Below are 20,028 nucleotides of genomic sequence, written 5' to 3'. Positions count from 1 at the left end.
GTGCAGTGCAGAGAAGTGGAAAAATAGCTTCCAAAAAACAGGGTCAGACCTGTTTTTGAAAAGCACCCATTTTCGAGGAAAACTATTTTCCGGATGTGTCAAAAAACAGGCGCTGTGGTACGTGTTTTTTGGTGAAAACAGTTTTTTTGCAAATAAATTAATTTCCGGGGGAAAAACTGTTTTTTTCCCGGCTATGGTACAGGCCCTGACACTCAGGGCCGTAAAGTCCAAACTCATATCCGCTGGATGGTTTTGCCGCATCCGCTGGATGGTTCGATGCCATAGGATACCATCCAGTGGATGGTTCTCTCACATCCGCTGGATGGCTCGATACCATCCAGCGGATGGTATTGTAACATCCGCTGGATGGCTTGATAACATCCAGCGGATGGGTTTGTCATATCCGCTCGATGGGTTTGTTACATCCGCTGGATGCCTCGATACCATCCAGCGGATGTGACGCTCTGAAATGTTAAGGATCCGTCCAGCAGACTAGTGTCCGCTGGACGCTTCCTGCCCCGCGAGTTCTGGACGGCAGAAAACATGTCCAAGTCCACATCCGATGAACATCGGACATGTCCCGTGGTGTACACGTGCATGTCCATGTAGTTCATCTTTTGATGAGATCGGGACGACAAGAGATGGACGACTACGAGTTTTATTTAATTGTAGCAAGATGAGATCGAGTGCAGTCTTGCCCCGGGGGACGGGGCCATCATGGCATGTGTTGTTGGAGTCTGAGATACATACACCAAACTCAATAGCAACGTTGGCAGTACAACGCACCAGCTATAGTCGACCCCAGTAAAAGTGAGTGAGAACAGACATGTCGAACTCCTAGTGCTTACCTACCGATGCTGACAATCGACCAAAATCGATAGGTACAGGTACTAATTCTGGCCGTGTTACCACCCATCACTTACGATTGACGATGAGCATCTTTCGCACTGAGAGTCTGAAGGATGCGACGGTGTTGATTACTGGAGCATCTGGTGTGAGCCAGTACACAATAATAATCGTAGAAATAAACATAACCCACAAGTTGGATTTGATCACAAGCTAACCTGATAAACCCCGATGCATTTTTTCTGGGTCTGTTATGTTACCGTGGATGTTGATGGTATAGGGAATCGGGGCAGCGACGGCGATATTGTTTGCACGAGCAGGGGCGAATCTGATCATCACCGCCCGGCGAGAAGCGGTTCTAGAGGAAGTAAAACTGGCGTGCGAGAAGGCCAATAAAGAGAGCGGGGTTGGCCATGGCGGGCGAGTATCGGCGTTGGTCTTGGACATGCAAGAACCACAAGCTATCGACTCCTTCTTGGACCGGGTTCCGCCTGAGTTGAAGAAGATTGACGTGCTAGGTAACACATCGCCCGATTTATCATTCACTCTACATAACTACTTCATCCGATCACATTTCTCGCCGTGTTGATCTTTGCTTGGATTCTTCTTCAGTCAATAATGCCGGATTGGTCTATGGTCGGGATCAAGTAGGAGACTTAAACTTTGAAGAAGTTCAAGTGATGATTAGTTGAGTCAATTGGCCGATTCTTCTAGATTTCGTTGAAAAATAGACACAATACTGCAGCATCCTGTGAGTCAATGCTGACGGCCTTACAGACACAAATGTCTTGGTATGTTTACCATTTGTAACGCTTCACAGGACTCCAGGAATCTGAGATCTGTCAATGAAAACATTCATCGCCGAACTTCATTGCGGTGTAGGGTCTTATACGAATGACGAACGTGGTCGTGAAAGGTCAGGAAGACCTTATATGCCGATGACTCAACCCGCGATAGCAGCTGACGTGCCGTTTCTTTTGTCACTTTTGGAATTTCTCACCATGGCTGTCGATATCAGGAATGAAAGAGCGTGCCAAAGGACAGTTGAGTCGGGTCCAGTGAACTTGATCATGATGCACTCACCGGGAAATCAAAAGTCACAACTGAAGCGCGGAACAAATTACTACCTTATATTCAGCATCATCAACATTGGTTCGATTGCCGGGCGTGAACCGTATGCCGGAGGATCAATATAGCAAGTCACCTCAAATCCTTATTAAGCCCAAAAACTATCACAAGTAGTCACTAGCCAGTCGCTAACAAACTGGAAAATCTTGTTTTTGATTGATATGAATTTAGCTGTGCAACTAAACATGCCGTCAATGCCTTTTCAGGTGCGCTATTGAGAGAGCTCGTTTCAACCCCGCTACGGGTCTCAGAAATCCAACCAGGAATGGTGGAGACCGAGTTCTCAGTGACCCGGTTCCGAGGCGACCGGAAATTAGCAGACGCTGTTTACGATGGTTTGTCGTTTTCCACCAATCTGTTTCTCCTCTTGATTTTACCGTTTCCTGGAATCAATCATGGTGATACCCGTTGCTTACATGGGGGTTTACCATTTCTTCGGCGATGATGTGTAGGTTTGCAGCCTTTGACGGCAGAGGACATTGCCGAAGAAATCGTCTGGTGTGCAGCCAGGTCAGTGTAGCGACCCTGCTTCTTGAACCAATTTCCATATCCAGACTGCCAGATCGTCCATCACGTCTAATCTGTCAAAGCCGACTGATTTGGTTTGATTATTGACGAAACTCAACAGACCGCCCCATGTCAATGTTGCCGAATTATACGTAAGTCCCAAGCTTCTCTTTCTTTCTTTGGCCTTGTCTTCCGAAGATTTTCCCCTAGATGTGGTGGAGAGCACCAGTTGGATGTATAAGCACACGGCTTGAGCTGGGCTTTCAGGGATAAACAAGACAAACAATTGATCTGTGGATTTCTTGCACATTCTTTCAGGTCTTGCCGACCGCCCAAGCCAGTGCGACGATCAGTCATCGGCAAAATAGTTAGGTGTATTGCGATTCTAACCCTGCTCTGCAGCGCAGTAAAAAAAAGGGGGCATATGATTAGAGCCTGATCAGCGCGATAAAGAGTACATACATCCTCTATGAAGAATCTTTTCATCTTCCCGTTCAGTCACTAGATTCAGTTGACGTCGTTAAATGTAAGATAGATGTACCAACTAGAAACAGGCATAGCTAGTGCAGCAAAATCAGTGAACAACAATTGATTCTCTTGATATCTTTAAGCTGCGAATATCTTGAAAAAAATGGGATGGCATATCCTTTAAGAAAGAGATAATGCGAAGATGGGGAACAAATTAGTGGGACCAAGGTGTCACAAGGCTGAATGAAGAATATATTCAATCTCCAGCCTTTTTCTTTATACATCACATGGAGGACTACTCACAGGACTGCACATGATGTCATTAGAGCTGCATAGAATTGGATTTACTCGACTTGCAGTACTGCATGTCTTTCATCTTCCTCGTTTTTCAACCAAACACTCTTTAACCTATTCTTCTTGCCAACTGCAAGCACACACACACACAATAAAAACTTGAACAAGTGATTTACACATTGGATTTGTGAGAATTGAGGACAACGAATAAGATTGGTTTTTTGCTACAGTGAAACATGAACACCAAAATTCTATGAAAAAGCACCGCCCGTGTTCAATGGACGAAAAAAAGAGAGATTATGGTATGAAACATTAAACCGAAGTTGTAGCGTGAAGGAATGGCCTACATGTAACCAGCAAGTGAAGGGTGAAGAAGAAAGAGAAGAGCGAGTTTAGTTTTACTCTAGAGCCCAAGGGCCTTTTCAGCCTTCCGCAGTTCTCGATCATCTTCGTCCTCATCCTCATCAACATCTTCATCATCATTATCGTCCCTGGCACTAGAAGGGGAAAGGGGCTTGGTTGTAGGAGAGATCCGATCGTGATATTTGCGACCAAGACCATCCAGCCTTTGATGATCATCATGATCATCGACATAGTCGTCGTCTTCATCGTTGAGATCGTTAGGGTCGGAGATTTTGAGGACCAGCGACTCCGACTCAGGGTCTCTTTCGTCCAGGCCGTGGCTGGCCAGCTGGCCCAAACGGATCCGCTCCGGCTTGCCGCCCGCCGGCTTCGCCTGCTGCTGTATCAGCTCTTGGTCCTTCACCCAGGTGTAGTATATCGAGCCCACTAGAATCATCCCGATCCCCGTCACGCGTCCGCTCGTTATCTTGTCCGAAAATACCACCGCCCCTAGTATCGTCTGTTAATTTTGTCCATCCAAAAATAGTCATCATGTAAATATGTGTTTCCAGTCAGTTTCTTCTCGTCTACTTCTTGTGTGTGTGTACGGATGTGCATCTCTTCTATGTTCTCAGATTTCGTTGATTGTGTTTAGTAGATAGCAGGAAGAAGATGGTCAGATAAGATATTACAGAGGGTAGATGACAAGGATATACATAGGGTATTTCTTCTTTTTTCAAGAGGATTGAATAGATGGTAAGAAAAGATAGCGTGGGGAACGTGAGAGATGACCGACCTGTATGACGCCTCTGACTGCAGAACTGATCATATGGGTGACGGGAGAAGTGACCTTGATCGAGAGGAGGCCGGCGATGCAGATGAAGAAGCCGAAGAGGCCGGTGATGAGGGTGCCGAGGAAGAAGGTTCTGAAGCGATCGTAGCCGTCGGAGAAGAGGGCGAAGATCGTGGGCGTCTCGCCGACGAGGAAGATCAGGGGGAGGACGATGAGCGCCGAGAGGCCGTTGCTGTAGTAGGTCAATGCGATCGTCGAGGGCACCTTCTCCAATGTCTGTTTCACGATGATCGCGTGGATCGCGGTGGTCACTGACGACAGAATCCCGAGGAGAACTCCTAGATGGGAGACCGTGAATCGCTCCGAGCTCACGCCCAGCATGAACCCCATGCAGACTATGCCCACTGAAATGTAGATCTTGATCGATGCCCGTGTGCCCAAAAACATATGAGATGCAAAGATCGTGAATGGCAAAATTAAGCCTCTTGCAACCTGTGGAAGCATTTCGAATAGACAAAAAAAAACCATCAGATTAATTTATTTGAGAGAGATCGGCAAAAAAAAGGGTGAATACGGGGGGAATACCTGATAAAAAGAGGCATCGACGAACTTCAAACAGTAAGTATTAAAGATCAAACCGGAGACGTTGATGAGGACCATGGGGCTTATAGATTTGAGGAGCTTGAATTGGGTGGCAGAGTTGAAGAGACTCCTGAAGGTTTTTTGGGGTAACTTGATCAGTCCAAAGATGTGAGAGAGCTTGAGGAGCACCACTGCGATTACCAGTTGACAGAAGAGGAGGAAGATGGGCACAGAAACCGAGTTGAGCACCCACTTGAGCGCCAACCCAGCAGCAAATCAGCTCCTGATTTCCCCTCGCCAGATAACATGAATCGTCAAGGGGGACTGACTTTGTTGACGAAGACCATGACGAGCGCGGCGACCAAGTAGAAGCTTACGGTCAGGAAGACGAGTGTGCGGGAAGGTGGTGTTTCTCCGCCCGGGTTGCCATTCTTGCTGGGTTCTGGAAGTCCTGCGCCTGAGCCCTTCATCCTGTGCGTCTCGTCCTGACTCCTGAGCTGGTGGTGGCCCTCTTCCTTGCTTTGGCTGGCGCCGGTTTGCTGCTGGCCGGGGATGAGAGCCCCGGAGGTGCAGCCCGGACGCGCCCCTGCCCCCCGGCCCAAGCTCGGCCGGGCTGGCCCGAATGCTACCGAGCCCGCCATTCAGAATCACAGTCTGCTCCAACCAGTAGAGTTGAGCATACACTTGTTGATCCGGTCTACCACCTGTCCATCATGAGTTTTCCAAGGGCCTTCCAGAAGTGAAAAAGTGATCTGGAGCCCCAAAAGCTGGATTTCCCTGCGAAAATGTTGACTTTTGGGCCTAAATCCACAACTGCAAGGGTCCCAGATGTGACAGGAAGTCATCCATTACCTCAACTTCCTGCCAAAACCCAAAGTGCAAAAATAAGAAGCCAGTAAGAGCATTCACATTTATTTGCTTGATTTTTGGTTCAAATAAGCCCGGGTTTGTGGGCAGGTTAGCTGACAAGGTTGCCTCTAAGTGGGCAAACACATTTGATTGGTCATTTTCAGGCTAAAGTGGCAGAGACCACCCTTGCCTCAGTTTTAGGATACCTAAATTGAGCTGACCTTAGCCTGAAATCAAACCTGAGGTTTGTTGACCTGGGTTAGCCCGGACCACTGTGATTGCCGGTTGGGTTAAGTTGCCCCAAATCTTCAACTTAACCCAAAGAATGTGAATGCTCTCAGGCAACTCTTCCAGCTGGCTTCCAGCCGGTGTTTGTCTGACCCCCGTCCGCTGTTGCACTTGTTCAGTTTGACGGGGGAATACTTGGTGGCCCCCTGATGCTTAACAGCTGGGGGTCATCCTCTCACTGATTTTTGAACTGGCTAGACAAGGATGGGCAGTGGGCCACAGTGCATCATCTTGCTAATGTGGTTTATTGTTTTATTGTGCTGGTAGTCCTTATAATTTTCTGTGGTGCTATGATTGTTGGGGGAAACCCTGGTTCTTTTTTTCATGCCACTTATAAGGGAAACCCCTGTTTTTTTTTTGTCATTGATGATAATTATAAGGGGAAAACCTAGTTTTGTTTTGTTATTTTGATAGAATTTTAGGGGGAACCCTTGAAGTTTTTTTTCATAATTTGCAGGCTAAGGGCTTCAATATACTTGGATTAATCTTTTAATGATTTGGATCTCAAGCTTGAGATGATAGGAGCACATGTAGGCAGTGTTCTGTTGTCTGAGTGAATCTTTCAAAGGATTGGGCAATTCCCTAGAGTGAAGGCCACCTTGATGATTTTAGAATAAAAGATTAGTGCACTATGAAAAAAACTCAAGAAACTGGTGTCAGTTGACATGCAGCATACTTGAGTTCAGTCTCCCTTAGAACAAGCTTCATACAAAATGAATCCCAGGGTGGTGCACCCTGGAATATTTGGAATTTACTCAACGGTTCAGGCTAAGCAGTATGTTGAGACTCTGCTTAGCCACACTAACTTTGGAGATGCTCAGCTGGTACAGCAGTGGCACCTAAGTACATACATTACCAGTGCCCTTGTCAACTGGGAGGCATCCCTCCAGCTAACACACAAGGCCTTAAGCTTGACATACACCCGGGAGAGATCCCTCCTGGACAACTGCTTCATACACCAGTTGTCCAGGAGGAATCCCTCCCAGACAACAGATACATACAACATCCATACAGCAGTCGCCCAGGAAGGATCTCTCCCGGACAACTGCTTCATACACCAGTTGTCCGGGAGGAATCCCTCCCGGACGACAGATACATGCAAGAGTCACCCGGGAGGGATCCCTCCTGGCCGACTGCTTTGTACACCAGTTGTCCAGGAGGGATCCCTCCCAAACAACGGCCCCATACAACAGTTGCCTCGGAGGGATCCCTCCCGGACGACTGCTTCATACACCAGTTGTCCGGGAGGAATCCTTCCCGGACAACAGATACATACAAGAGTCGCCCGGGAGAGATCCCTCCTGGCCAAATGCTTCATACACCCGCTGTCCGGGAGGGATCCCTCCCGAGCAACGGCCCCATACAGCAGTCGCCCGGGAGGGATCCATCCCGGTTGACAGATACATGCAAGAGTCTCCCGGGAGGGATCCCTCTTGAACCACTGTTTGATGAAGCAGTTGGCCAGGAGGGATCCCTCCCGGGCGACTCTTGTATGTATCTGTCGTCCAGGAGGGATTCCTCCCAGACAGCTGGTGTATGAAGCAGCCGTCCGGGAGGGATCCCTCCCGGGCGACTGTTGTATGGGGCCGTTGTTCGGGAGGGATCCCTCCTGGACGACTGGTGTATGAAGCAGTCGGCCGGGAGGGATCCCTCCCGGGCGACTGTTGTATGGGGCCATTGTTTGGGAGGGATCCCTCCTGGACGACTGGTGTATGAAGCAGTCGGCCAGGAGGGATCCCTCCCGGGCGACTCTTGCATGTATCTGTTGTCCGGGAGGGATTCCTCCCGGACAACTGGTGTATGAAGCAGTTGTCCGGGAGGGATCCCTCCCGGGCAACTGTTGTATGGGGCTGTTGTTTGGGAGGGATCCCTCCTGGACAACTGGTGTATGAAGCAGTCAGCCAGGAGGGATCCCTCCCGGGCAACTCTTGCATGTATCTGTCGTCCGGGAGGGATTCCTCCCGGACAACTGGTGTATGAAGCAGTCGGCCAGGAGCTCCCGGGCAACTGTTGTATGGGGCTGTTGTTTGGGAGGGATCCCTCCTGGACGACTGGTGTATAAGCAGTTGGCCAGGAGGGATCCCTCCGGGGTGACTCTTGCATGTATCTGTTTTCCGGGAGGGATTCCTCCCGGACAACTGGTGTATGAAGCAGTTGGCCGGGAGGTATCCCTCCTGGGCAACTGTTGTATGGGGCCGTTGATTGGGAGGGATCCCTCCCGGACGACATTTGTATGAAGCAGTTGTCTGGCAGGTGACAACTGTTATGCAAGGCCATTGTCCTGGAGGGATCTCTCCCGGGCAACTGTTGGAGGGATTCCGCCCGGTCGACTGTTGTGTTACGTTGTCGACCGGGAGGGAGTCCTCCCAGGCAAGACAGTTGCATATAGCTGTCAACCGGGAGGTATTCCGCCCGGTCGACTGTGGTGTTGCGTTGTTGACCAGGGGCAGGAGGGATTGCTCCCGGTTGTGTTATGTTGTTGACCGGGAGGAATCCCTATTCCTCCTGGTCCACGTGGGTGAGCGCATGTGGCCTTTTCTGTTGGAGGGAGGGATGCCTCCCGCTTGAAAGGGTGCTTGTATGTATTCTGCTGTGCCAGCTGAGCAGCTCAAAATGAACTGTGCACAAAGTTAGTGTGGTGGCTGGTGTGGTTAAGCAGAGTCTGAACATACTGCTTAGCCTGAGCTAATCCATAAAAATACATGGAATCAACCAGGAATAAAGCTGGACAAACTCAGGAATGTGGCATTGTATCAGCCCAGATCTGGCATGTCAACTGACACCAGTTTCTCAAGTTTTTTTCATAGTGGTGGTCAGGTGGAATGATGAACTTGATTTAAGCTGTGATTGCTGTGGAGGAATGACACACATCACCACCAAAAGTTGCTAATGCTCTCATGCAAACATGTGCTGATAGTTCCTAAGTGCCCTCAAAGAGGAAGAGATCACAGTGCTACACATCTTGACCAAGCCAAAAGCTACTCTTGCAGAAGCAGGGACAGGGACTTGGTTAAGTAGGGACAGAGACTTAGTAAGTTTATTATATTCAATTAATCCCAAATCAATCAATCAGCTGGCTCAAGTTAACTTGACTGCACCAGTCAGGTTGTGATCTGCCAATGCCTGTCCAAAAACTGCTCCAGCATTTAGTTTGCTCACTCCCTAGTCACAACCTGCAACAATGAACCTCCCTTGTTGCAGGGGGCTGGTACAGCATTGAACCGGCTAGCTGATGGATAGATGGCTGCACTTATGCCGATGTCAGCTGCAGTTAGGTATCACTAGATTTTTCCAAGTGATCCAAAACGCAACGCGACACAAACAGCCTGGTCTTGCATAGCGTAACCACAACAGCAGTTTGATGGCTATACATGATTAGTCAACAGAGATAAGTTTTGCAAGTCAAAACCTTGAGAGTCAAAAAGGGCATCCAGCATGCGATCTGTTGCCTCAAGATATGGAGAAACTAAATAATGGAACCAGGACTTGAAATGCTGTCGGGATACAGAGTGATGATCAACTGCAGTTGTAGGCAAAGGAATGAGATAGAAAGAGAGAAGAAGCAAGGTTGATTGAAAGAGTTTCGGGATTTGAAGGAGTTCAGATGAATTGTGGTCTCGAGCAATATTGGGCCTTGCGTTTCTCTGATTTTGTTCCGCCAAGAACTTCGCAATGTATTCCAGATGCCGAGCAATGTTGGTTGGACCTTCACTTAAAAGCTCGAGGGACTTCGAATTGATCTCTGGATCTAAGGTAAACAATGGTTTCTTGGGAGTCGTCTTCGTGATTTTATTCAAGAAGATTCTCGTTAACTTGACGATTGGTATACTCAGTCTAGCAAGTCGAGAAATACGATTTCTAGGAGTCATTTCATCATCCATCGCAGCCTGTCCGGAACCAATCGACGGATCGGCGGCGAGTTGTGTTAGATCTTCAAGTGCACCGTTGACCTTTTCTTCTGCCTCTGACCAATGTTCTTGTAGGATAGCTAGGTCGGATTTTTTGGACCACTCGATTGTCTGATCGATTAAACGAAAGGTGGTATCTGCAATCCTAGATGCTGTTTCCGCCCTTTTAACCATTTCCTGTCGACCCCACGAGTCGCCCGGATCCTTACGTGAAAGCTCCCAGTATTCCAAAAAGTGTCCACTTCTGGCAAATAGGCGAGCGAGGTGTTCAGACATGATATCCTTGACTTTCGCGCATAATAGACGACATCTGTATTCTTTACATCGTCCTAAATTCCGGCCATCGGAGTACTCTGATCCTTCGAACGGGGCAGACACGGACTCGACAGCATGGGTTGTTTTGGCCAGGATCTGATTGATCTCTGAGGTGAGTTCTGGAATTGAATCAAGGTTTGCGTCTAGTTGCTTTCCCAAATTCTGTAGGTCGAGTGCTAGCAGGAAAGAAGTGATCCGATCTTTGATTGAAGGCAGCAGAATCGATTCCAGTTTATCTATCACTTCATTCCTCCCAACCAGTTCATCAACCATCGCATCATTTTCCGTTGGCCTGGATATTCTGCGCAGTACAATTTGATACAGGATGCTCAGACGCCCAAGCTCCCGTGTAGCCTTATCTGTGCAGGCATGCATAGCTTCATCAATCAAAGAAATCGATCTTCTGCTTTACAAAATTCTTAAATTGACTGACATATTTTGAGGCTTGTGTCGGCTTTGTCCTCTGGTTCCGAATCAGACATCGTTCATATTCTGCGAACGAATTTGTTCCTGGGAGTGAAAGGCGATTCTCCGCGCCTTCGGACTTTCAGGTTAACCTGGGTATGACCTCATCTGTCAGCAATCCGAGAGTGTGTTGATGCATATACATATGCTTATGTAATCAGAGCCCATCCGAGTACATTACCACTGCGAAGAAGCCAGCAGCAGAACCCAAGCGAGCGCAAGATGCCATCGAACACCCACAAGAACCGAGGTGGCGGACGAGGGAAAGGGTGCAAGCCACGCCGGCTGGGCAGCAGTCGACCCCAGAAAGACATCAGTCGCTACCAGTCCGATGGCTTCAACATCGATCGCCCGGACTCGCTCGTCAAATCCCAAGAGGAACTCGACCACGAACAGGCCGAAGACGAACAACGGACCAGAAACGATGAACTGAATGGCTTGTCAGGCGTGTGACCTATTTCATCATGATTTTTTATGTGACTTTCTTTTTCCCTTCCTCCGGTTGCTTCGCACATGCCTTGGATTTTCTTGTCTGGCTAATGCGGGGCCTCTTTCAATCCACCCAGAGTCGAACGAAGTCAAGATCGACTTTCCGATTGCCATGTGGGTAAGCAAGCCCAGCAGGGAGATCTGCATCCCCGAAACATACGCTGCAAGACCGCTCACTGAAACGCGTGAATATGTTAGGATTTCGACCATTGTGATCCGCGGAAGTGCACGGGGAAAAAGCTGGGCAGACTTGGATTGATGACCGAATTGAGGGTAGGACAGAGGTTTCGCGGGATAGTACTCAGGTGAGACCCACTAACCTCTAAAAAATCTTGAGGACGATAGACTGAGCAGGAGAAAACCTGCCTTTGTAACGATGAAGCCCGGAGGGCACTGTTCCGGTCAGTCCGAGCGACCGAGAGCAGATCCAGAAGTTTGGGATAGCCGTGGTTGAATGTTCATGGGCCCGACTAGAAGAGATTCCGTTCTCGAAGATCCGGACGAGTGGCGATCGCTCGCTGCCTTATCTGACTGCAGCCAACCCAGTCAACTACGGCAAACCATACAAACTGACTTGTGTGGAGGCCGTCGCCGGATCTCTCGCCATCGTCGGTCTTCAAGCTCAGGCCGAATTGTTGCTCCAGAAATTCGGATGGGGTCATGCCTTTTGGTCTCTCAACCAGTTCGCTTTTCTAATCCTTCTTATCCGTTCCCTTTCTTTTGAAGAAGAAGAAGAAGAAGACTGATTACAAATACAAACATCTGGATTGCTCCGCAAAGAGATTTGATTAATAGGTATCGCGTCTGTGAGGATAGTCAGGCGATGCAAGCAGTACAAGCAGAAATCCTGCAGACTATTGAAGACGAAGCACGGGAAAGACGTGGGTTTGATCACATTCACGTGTGAAAAATTGGGACTAATTCGATGCGACTGTTTGGCATTTGTAGGGCGGACGCCTGAAGACGATGATCTTCTTGTACCCAATCCGAATCACGCAAACAATCGGTCATCCGCTGAGGATGGCGATGATACGGACAGCAGCCAAAGTGGATCCGATCCAGAATAGATCCATTCTTTGATTTGACGTCTCTCGTCTTGTGTGTTCTTCGTGTCCTGTATTCATAGTCTGACTGCCTCCTATTCCCCCCGAAAAAGGGTATCAAATCCCACTACTCACTGCCCATGCGCAGATAGAAAATCTCTCACGGGTTCGGATTTATCTTGTAAGATGTGCTCTCAATTTTCAATTGTCGGCGCACACATAAATATCAGCACTCTCGCGGTCCTAAACGTTTGGTAGAAATGAGAGACGACCTGCTCATAATTTATTCACCTGACCACGTCAGTGCAAGTTCCGATCATTCAAACCACAGAAATGTCACAAATAATTCCGCTCAGTTATCACACATATTCCCCTTGAAAACATTGTAATATAAAAAAGCATAAATCAATCATTTGTATTTTGAGGAATCATCGACCGATTTCGAGAGTTAGGGAAGCGTGGGCAATTTCCACAGCTTCTTCCGATGCGATTTGTCTTGTCCTTGCCCGTGTTTCCAGAGAGTTCAAGAGAGAGACTCCCTCTTCCGAAGACCTCTACGATCTTGTTGGAGAACGAGGAGGGATTCGCGTTTCTCTCGCGACAAGTCCAGGACAGACGCGTTTTTCGCATGGGCGGGACAGTGGAGTCTGAGAACCTCGTCGAGGCCGATTTCATCCAGCAGAGGTGGAGGGCGAGACGGGTTCTCTGCTCGCCCGCTTTCGCTCGCAAGGACAAATCACATCCACTCACGCCCTGGGTGCATCTCAAAAAGTCTCACCTGCGTGGATACATAGACTATCTCTATTGGATGTTTCAAAAATAATCAGGTTTATAATGATGAGATGTATATATCTATTCCGGAAAAAACCCTTTCCTAAGCTAATTGGGTCAACAAGAGTGGTCTGCATAGAATAGAATATTATATTTCTTTAACTATGTAATTATAGAGTACGATCCCTTCTGCTCGTCTTGCGAGGGAGTCGGTCTAAATTGAGAGCGCACATTTTTGCTACAGCCCACAAGATTTTATCGGCGCACTTCTTTTTTTTCGCAGAGTACATCCTATCAAACAAGGCTAGGACATAACCCCGGGTATTCCTTTCGAAGGCTGTTAGCTGTTCGTCCTTTTTGTAGGGTGTAGCAACATGGGCAAGTGCTTGGGCAACAGTCGCAATCCTAGCTAGTTCGTCATCGTTTATTCCCTTCATGAAAGCAAGTCCGTTCGTCAATTTCTTAAGCAGCTTCCAAATTTTGTAATCTTCTTCTACATCCGGTTGATCTTTTTGATGTTTGTCGAACAGCGTAATCAGTTCAGAGACCGGTCCATGAGCATAATTTGTAAAAGAGTTTGGCGGGGTGCGATCGAATGATCCTGGTTATCGAATCCCAGTCAGTTAAACAGCAAATTTACATCATATTGCATACCTTCGCCGAACGCACCATGATAGTCACCCGAACGCACCATGATAGTCACGAGTAAGGAACGCGTTGATGGTGTTTGCAGACTCGTCTGCGGAGGTAACGTCATTTTATTTGTTATGTATGTATGGCTGCGAACAAGAAAAACTATATGCGTTTGTAATTGTGAGTAGATCACTTACAAATAGCTTCCAGCCAGCGGCCCAGTTCCTTTTTTTCTAAGATTTCTGCTGGGCTCGGTCCACCTGTGAACTCTCTTTTTTCAATTGAGGTTGAAATTCGGGCATAGATTATATTCAACACTTTTCGGCTCACTCTTGGTCAGTTTCTTTCGAATCGTTGACAACAATCCGGTACCGGAAGACGATTCTGCTTCTTGAATAACGAGATTGGCCACCGGGTGAGCACAGTCCAGTGAGCTTGGTTAGATGGACGCAAAAGTCTAGGGTTTTTGTATTGCGTGTCTGGTCCAGATGAGGTCAGAAGCAAGAACACACCTTGATTGTGTCCCTCGAATTTCTCGAAGCGCTGATCTTCAGCAGGGTCCCCATGGAGGCCACGCCAGCCCCCCCGAATTGCCATATCTCCGTACTTTTGGTCCCGTCCATAACCTGCAGCGGCCCGATCGCAAAGGAGTTGGGCGAGTAGAATCAAGCAACACATGAAATAAATCCACTTCATGATCCACCGTCCTTGGTTTTCGAAAAGGTGGTTTACGTGTCTGGCGAGGTTGGGCATGTGCAGGGTCGTCCAGTATTCTTTTGTAGGGAAGTCCTGGAACGACACCGACACCAAACGCGGTACATAGTCTCTAACATCGAAGATTGGCTCCTGTGTATCATCTGACCTCAATCGCGCTAGTATGTAGTTTCTGACAGTGAGCGTTCCGAAGGTACCAGCTTCCGCGAGCTGGTTATGAAGCTCATCAGGCTGGCTTCCTCGCGGCGAGCAAGGTATAAAGCCGTCTCATTGGTAGTGCTCCTGACGAGCTGGTTGTACCGTTGGGAAGAAAACCTGTGAGGTTCTTGCTCGCCGAGGAAGAACGAATGATAAATTATAGCGGAGAGTTTCCTCCTTGAACCCCTGCCACCAAGCTGCTTTGATCTTCACGGCGAGCTGGTTGTAAAGAACTCTTCAGGTCGAACTTCAGGGCATCCATATATTGATGCTCCTCCCACTCGAAAAGAGCGGCTGAGGAAACCGTCGAAACAAGTCTCTCGCTTCCGCGGTAGTCGCCAGAAAGCCATGTCTTGAAGCCTCTCGCCTCGATGACTTGGCAAGACACTGTGTCCCCCGGGCAGAGCATGTCCCCTGTGCCCCGTAAAATGCTAGTTTGATATGTTTACGTAGACACAATACAAAAGATTCCGCTTGGGTATGACGCGTGTTACCCTCAACAACAATATTGGAATACAGTGAGATACAAACAAACAAACAAAAAAACGCAAGTTCTTCATTCTTGGAAAGACAAGAGACGTGGTCTCATTCATTCGTCAGGAAAATGAGAGGTCCAGCGTTGATCTCTGAAGAAATAGACAGTGAGAGCAGAAGAGGGATCGTTATGGGTGGGCATGAGTGGGCTGTGGTATTTCATCGATCGATTTTGAGAGTGGAAAAAGCGCGGCCACCTTCTACTGCGTCGACCGGTATATGTACATGTGTTTGTGATCCTGGGCAGTGTTCCAGAGACATCCAGCGAGGCACAACCTTTTGATGACCGCCCACGAATCCTTCAGGAGCAACGAACAGACAGCGCGTTTTGGTGGTTAGGATGCCAGATTGATGTGCGAAAACCAGAAGAGATCGTGCTGGAGACCGCGGACGAATGCCATTTTCTCTGGCGACAAGTCCAAGGCGGCCGCGATCTTCGGGTGGTCGAGACCCCTGAGGATCTCGTCGAGTGGGATTTCGTCATCTTCTAGGTTGTGGAGAGAGGGGGAGGGCGAGACGGTCTCCCGACGCGCGCTCTCTGTCCGCTCCTCTTCTCGCTCGCCTTCGTCCTTGTCTCGAGCCTCTTCTGGTGAAGTGTCTTCGATCGTCTTGTGGGTATCTGGAGAGTGGGTAGAGGCAAAGGGTGAGACGGTCTCCCGCGACGGCTTCTCCGTCCTCTCCTCTGCTCGCCCGCTTTCATCCTTTTCTGTTCCATCTTCTCGGGATGTTTCTGTAATCATCTTGGCCGCTTGTGCACATCCTGGCGCATCGGTTCGTTTAGGATCCGAGACTGGCCGTTTGGTGCACACTCTAGCCTGATGGACTAGATAATAGGTACGGTATTCTTCCGGCGAGAAATATGGAGGCTAGTGCATTTATAAAGGGATTCAAGCAAAAAAAGTCAGTTGGCCTGATCCTGATGATGCGATTATCGAGCACTGGGTGGCTCACCTGACGATGGTACTTTTCGTACAGAATCGAAGAGAATCGGAGGTCTCCTTTCGGATAGCCGGATATGAACGCGAAGAAGTTTTGCTCTTCTTCTCGAGACATCTATGGGACACACATCACAGCCAACGCAATTCAGTAACGGGGATTATTTGAGCAATGACAACAACAACAACAAAGAGTTGGGCAGAGATGGCGGATCAGTGGGGACGAGAGAAAGAGAAAGGAGGGTTCGATTTACTGGGACGACTCGGACATGTGGATCCCAGCGGGATTTACCTAGTTGTGGTTGGCCCGAGAAAGCATTAAGGTCGGTAGCGCTGGAAGAAGAACTGAAGCGGTTCGGAGGATTACTGGGGATTCGTTGCAGGTGGAACTCTCGCTGAGGCGGTCTGGGCTGCCGACTGCTAGCAATCGACTCCGGTTTTTGGGAGCCGGGTTCGGCATGATCGGAGTTGCTATCGAAGCTGCTATCGATCTCGATCAGCTCGATCGGAGCAACCTCTTTCCCTTTACGCTTCGGGCCACGATTCCGGTTGCCGGCGTCGTCATCGTCTAGTAGTTCAATGATACCATGACGGTTCGCTGCTGCCGTTGCTGTCCGGAGTTGGCGTCTCTTGCGATGGACGAGTTTCTTGATGAGGGCCGAGTTGGAGAGATAATGGTGGCGCCACGAGCTCCACGAGTGCTTGGTATGCTGTTAGAGGGGAGAATGCATACACTATGTCAATCAAACCGTTGTCAACATTCAGAGCATGGTTTTCTTGGGATGGGACTGCATGCATGTAGGTAATATCACTCAACAGTTCCAGCGAATTGCCGGTAGACCGCGTTGCCGCTCCAGTCTCCAGGATGGGTAGCCAGGAAGGAGGCTAATTGATCTTGATCTGACTTTGAAAATCGGGGGCGAATGGACCTGTTGTTCACAAGTGGGGGCAGGTGACGGTCAGCGATCTGTACACAATCTACATAGTCCGACTGGGAGGACACTGAAACACCAGACTTACATTGGGCGGTGGCGGAGGCTGAGGAATGTTGATGGATGGTGAATCGATGTGCGAAGTCGAAGTTCCGGGGTGAGTGCTTATGTGCAAGCGAGCGGAAGAAAGGGCTGTTGAGTTTTAAACTCGCACATTGATGAGGTGTATGCATGCGCCATGCATATGGTTTCGATCTACATACATAATTCACGATGGTCGATCTCAACCTACTCCTCGAAGTCTTTCGTCTTCGACGTACGAAAATCGATCAAATCGAAAACTCAATCTTAACTCTTGTCGACTCTAAACTCTCAGGAGAGCTAGATTCAGTCTCTGGGCAGGTAGACATTTCTTATCTTACATCAACAGCGATATCTTATCCGATTATTATTAACATCTTTATGCTTATTATCATTTGTCTTAGGCTGTCTCGTTGTGATATTCCTGGTGTTGATCGTCGTCGTCGTTATCTTTGTGTTGAGATTTCCTTTGATTTGGTTCAGATCTTTTAGGTATTTTTTCATATCGTTTATCAATATATACAACTAATCTGTTTATTCTTATGTTACTCAAGTGTATTTTACTTTTATTGACTTCTTTATTAAATAACTGTTGCAATAAAGTAATCTTCTACCATTTTTACAAAGGCAAGCCGCCTTCGAGCCGCCTCTGGGCATGCAACACCCAGCGGCGGATGGTATGCCGATATGCATAGACTGAGACATCTCTTCAGTTGACTTCTCACCATCGACATCAATAAGTAACGCATCTCTACCAATTTACTCAATGATTTCCGTGGGCAGGAGATCTCAAAGCTCAAAGGGAACGGGGATGCCCGATTGGATTGGGACAGTCACAAATTGCCTGGCGCGGGCAAGGGCAACAAGCTCATGAACAATGCGAGAACTGGTCGGCGGCAAGAAGGGACTGTCCCCCGGGGGAGCCAAGTTGCTTCGAGAGAAGAAGAAATAGATTCCTTGAAAGAGAGAAACAGGCATCCTTGCGATGACTCAAGACCCAAGACAAAGAGACGGATAACCAAGGATGAATTCAAAAGGGCCGGATGACCGATGTATGAATTCTAACAGACTGATGAGGACTAAATAAGATTATTAAACGAGCGTAGATGCAGACGATGCAGACAGACACAACAAGGAGAATGATGAAGGAGAGACAACCAGACCATATATAGAGCGAGACGTTTTTAGAGCAAACATAGAGGGGAATGAAGAGAAGCTGAGGAGAGTAAGGACGGGTGAGAAGAATATCAGTCAAGTGGGCCAAAGGAACCGTTGGGGACCGGAGCCACTCTACTCGTGCTTGTCCTGTAAGAGGGAGAATGACTTAGCATGGTAAGCGGGGAAGGGAGGAAGAGGGAGGACATACGTCTTTCTTGCCGTCCTTGTTCTTCTTCATGATGCCCATGGTCGAGGTGGACTGGCTTGAGGATTGCTCAGAAGAGGTCTGGCTGGCGTAGAAGCCACCGCCCATTCCGCCGAGAGGGGCACCGCCGAATGCGCTGACACCGCCGCCGAGGCCCATTCCGGTACCGAAGCTGTTGAGACCGCCGCCCATGATTGCGCCGCCCTGGCCGAATCCGACTCCCTGGCCGAAAGCGCCACCGCCCATCGCCATGCTGGGGTCCAAGCCGAGGCCACCGGATGCCATACCCATGCTTGATCCGCTAACGGCTGCAGCGTTCATGGAGCTCTGGCTGAATGCGCCAGCCTGGCCGAAACCGCCGCCACCCATCATCAAGCTCGGGTCCATGCCGCCACCGCCGATGCCGCCGATACCACCGGCACCAGCGCCGAATCCACTGATTCCCGCAGCGCCGAATCCACCGATTCCGCCGGCTGCTCCGCCGATGCCGATGCCGATGCCGCCGCCGATGCCGCCGTTGAACGAAGATCCGCTGTTGATGGATTGAGTAGCGTCGAAGGATTGGAAGCCGCTGGCACCGCCGCCGATCATTCCACCGCCGCCGCCGATCATTCCACCGCCGCCGCCAATCATTCCACCGCCGCCGCCGATCATTCCACCGCCGCCGCCGATCATTCCACCGCCGCCGCCGATCATTCCACCGCCGCCGCCAATCATTCCACCGCCGCCGCCGATGAAGGGGGTAGGTCCGCCACCGGGGATAAAGGGGGGTGGGCCACCGTCAGGGAGGAAGGGAGGGCCGCCATCGGGGATGAAAGGAGGGGGGCCACCGCCAGGGATGAGGGGGGGAGTGACGATGAAGGGAGGTGGGCCGCCATGGGGGATGAAGGGAGGTGGACCGGGAATGGGGTTGAAGGGAGGTGGACTGGGACTGGGGTTGAAGGGAGGTGGACTGGGAATGGGGTTGAAGGGAGGTGGAATGGGACTGGGGTTGAAGGGAGGTGGACTGGGCATGGGGTTGAAGGGAGGTGGACTGGGACTGGGGTTGAAGGGAGGTGGACTGGGAATGGGGTTGAAGGGAGGTGGACTGGGACTGGGGTTGAAGGGAGGTGGACTGGGACTGGGGTTGAAGGGAGGTGGACTGGGAATGGGGTTGAAGGGAGGTGGCCCGTGATGGGGGGGTCGTGGGGTAGGCCCAGGTGGGGGAGGACCACCTCGGTTGATCATCGTGCAGTCGTTCCTGTTGCCGATACCGAGGCCGACGAGATTGTTGTTCCCACCACAGGACATGCCGCCTCGTCCGCCGCCGCTGCCTCCGCCTCCGCCTCCGCCGAGGATTCCAAGAGGGAGAAGGCCGCCAAGATCAAGGCCGCCACCGCTACCTCCGTCCATCTTGTGACGCTCGGAAGACTTGGCCTCTTTCGCGTGGTCAGTGTCGGCACGCTTGTCGAGGGGCATGGCGATGGAGCCCTGCAAGAGGGCCAGGGAGATGGCAACGAGCAAGAAGGAACGCATGGTGTGGTTGTAAAAGGAAAGTGGGTTGGGATGTT

General features: G+C 49.7%; 7 protein-coding genes across 7 annotated transcripts; 2 read left to right on the top strand and 5 right to left on the bottom strand.

Annotated features, from left to right (window-relative positions):
- Positions 1 to 931: 931 nt before the first annotated feature.
- On the top strand, positions 932 to 2,853 carry PtA15_10A146 (uncharacterized protein; the record flags this gene model as incomplete). Its single annotated transcript, XM_053160293.1, has 11 exons — positions 932 to 994; positions 1,127 to 1,364; positions 1,459 to 1,533; positions 1,624 to 1,637; positions 1,729 to 1,762; positions 1,865 to 1,889; positions 1,985 to 2,041; positions 2,146 to 2,309; positions 2,427 to 2,484; positions 2,603 to 2,633; positions 2,800 to 2,853. 11 exons carry the CDS (start codon positions 932 to 934, stop codon positions 2,851 to 2,853), a joined length of 813 nt encoding a protein of 270 aa, XP_053024282.1.
- Positions 2,854 to 3,740: 887 nt separating this feature from the next.
- PtA15_10A145 (uncharacterized protein) lies at positions 3,741 to 5,430 on the bottom strand (the record flags this gene model as incomplete). The annotated part of the gene is made up of 5 exons (XM_053160292.1): positions 3,741 to 3,809; positions 3,887 to 4,105; positions 4,382 to 4,870; positions 4,964 to 5,212; positions 5,290 to 5,430. 5 exons carry the CDS (start codon positions 5,428 to 5,430, stop codon positions 3,741 to 3,743), a joined length of 1,167 nt encoding a protein of 388 aa, XP_053024281.1.
- A 4,032-nt stretch (positions 5,431 to 9,462) lies between these two features.
- PtA15_10A144 (uncharacterized protein) lies at positions 9,463 to 10,802 on the bottom strand (the record flags this gene model as incomplete). Its single annotated transcript, XM_053160291.1, has 2 exons — positions 9,463 to 10,679; positions 10,754 to 10,802. The coding sequence occupies 2 exons, from the start codon at positions 10,800 to 10,802 to the stop codon at positions 9,463 to 9,465; spliced, it is 1,266 nt and encodes a 421-aa protein (XP_053024280.1).
- Positions 10,803 to 11,007: 205 nt separating this feature from the next.
- PtA15_10A143 (uncharacterized protein) lies at positions 11,008 to 12,341 on the top strand (the record flags this gene model as incomplete). Its single annotated transcript, XM_053160290.1, has 6 exons — positions 11,008 to 11,230; positions 11,352 to 11,392; positions 11,473 to 11,579; positions 11,657 to 11,956; positions 12,055 to 12,155; positions 12,223 to 12,341. 6 exons carry the CDS (start codon positions 11,008 to 11,010, stop codon positions 12,339 to 12,341), a joined length of 891 nt encoding a protein of 296 aa, XP_053024279.1.
- Positions 12,342 to 13,258: 917 nt separating this feature from the next.
- Positions 13,259 to 13,782, bottom strand: PtA15_10A142 (uncharacterized protein; the record flags this gene model as incomplete). The annotated part of the gene is made up of 2 exons (XM_053160289.1): positions 13,259 to 13,689; positions 13,758 to 13,782. The coding sequence occupies 2 exons, from the start codon at positions 13,780 to 13,782 to the stop codon at positions 13,259 to 13,261; spliced, it is 456 nt and encodes a 151-aa protein (XP_053024278.1).
- Positions 13,783 to 14,057: 275 nt separating this feature from the next.
- Positions 14,058 to 14,662, bottom strand: PtA15_10A141 (uncharacterized protein; the record flags this gene model as incomplete). Its single annotated transcript, XM_053160288.1, has 2 exons — positions 14,058 to 14,510; positions 14,633 to 14,662. 2 exons carry the CDS (start codon positions 14,660 to 14,662, stop codon positions 14,058 to 14,060), a joined length of 483 nt encoding a protein of 160 aa, XP_053024277.1.
- Positions 14,663 to 15,502: 840 nt separating this feature from the next.
- Positions 15,503 to 19,768, bottom strand: PtA15_10A140 (uncharacterized protein; the record flags this gene model as incomplete). The annotated part of the gene is made up of 8 exons (XM_053160287.1): positions 15,503 to 16,033; positions 16,119 to 16,220; positions 16,357 to 16,812; positions 16,920 to 17,031; positions 17,123 to 17,140; positions 18,410 to 18,420; positions 18,482 to 18,951; positions 19,234 to 19,768. The coding sequence occupies 8 exons, from the start codon at positions 19,766 to 19,768 to the stop codon at positions 15,503 to 15,505; spliced, it is 2,235 nt and encodes a 744-aa protein (XP_053024276.1).
- Between the last annotated feature and the right edge of the window lie 260 nt (positions 19,769 to 20,028).

This window comes from Puccinia triticina, chromosome 10A (assembly GCF_026914185.1).
Source record: "Puccinia triticina chromosome 10A, complete sequence".
Taxonomy (NCBI): domain Eukaryota; kingdom Fungi; phylum Basidiomycota; class Pucciniomycetes; order Pucciniales; family Pucciniaceae; genus Puccinia; species Puccinia triticina.
The sequence above is the reverse complement of the archived record's forward strand: the minus strand, read 5'-3'. Positions and strand labels throughout refer to the sequence as shown.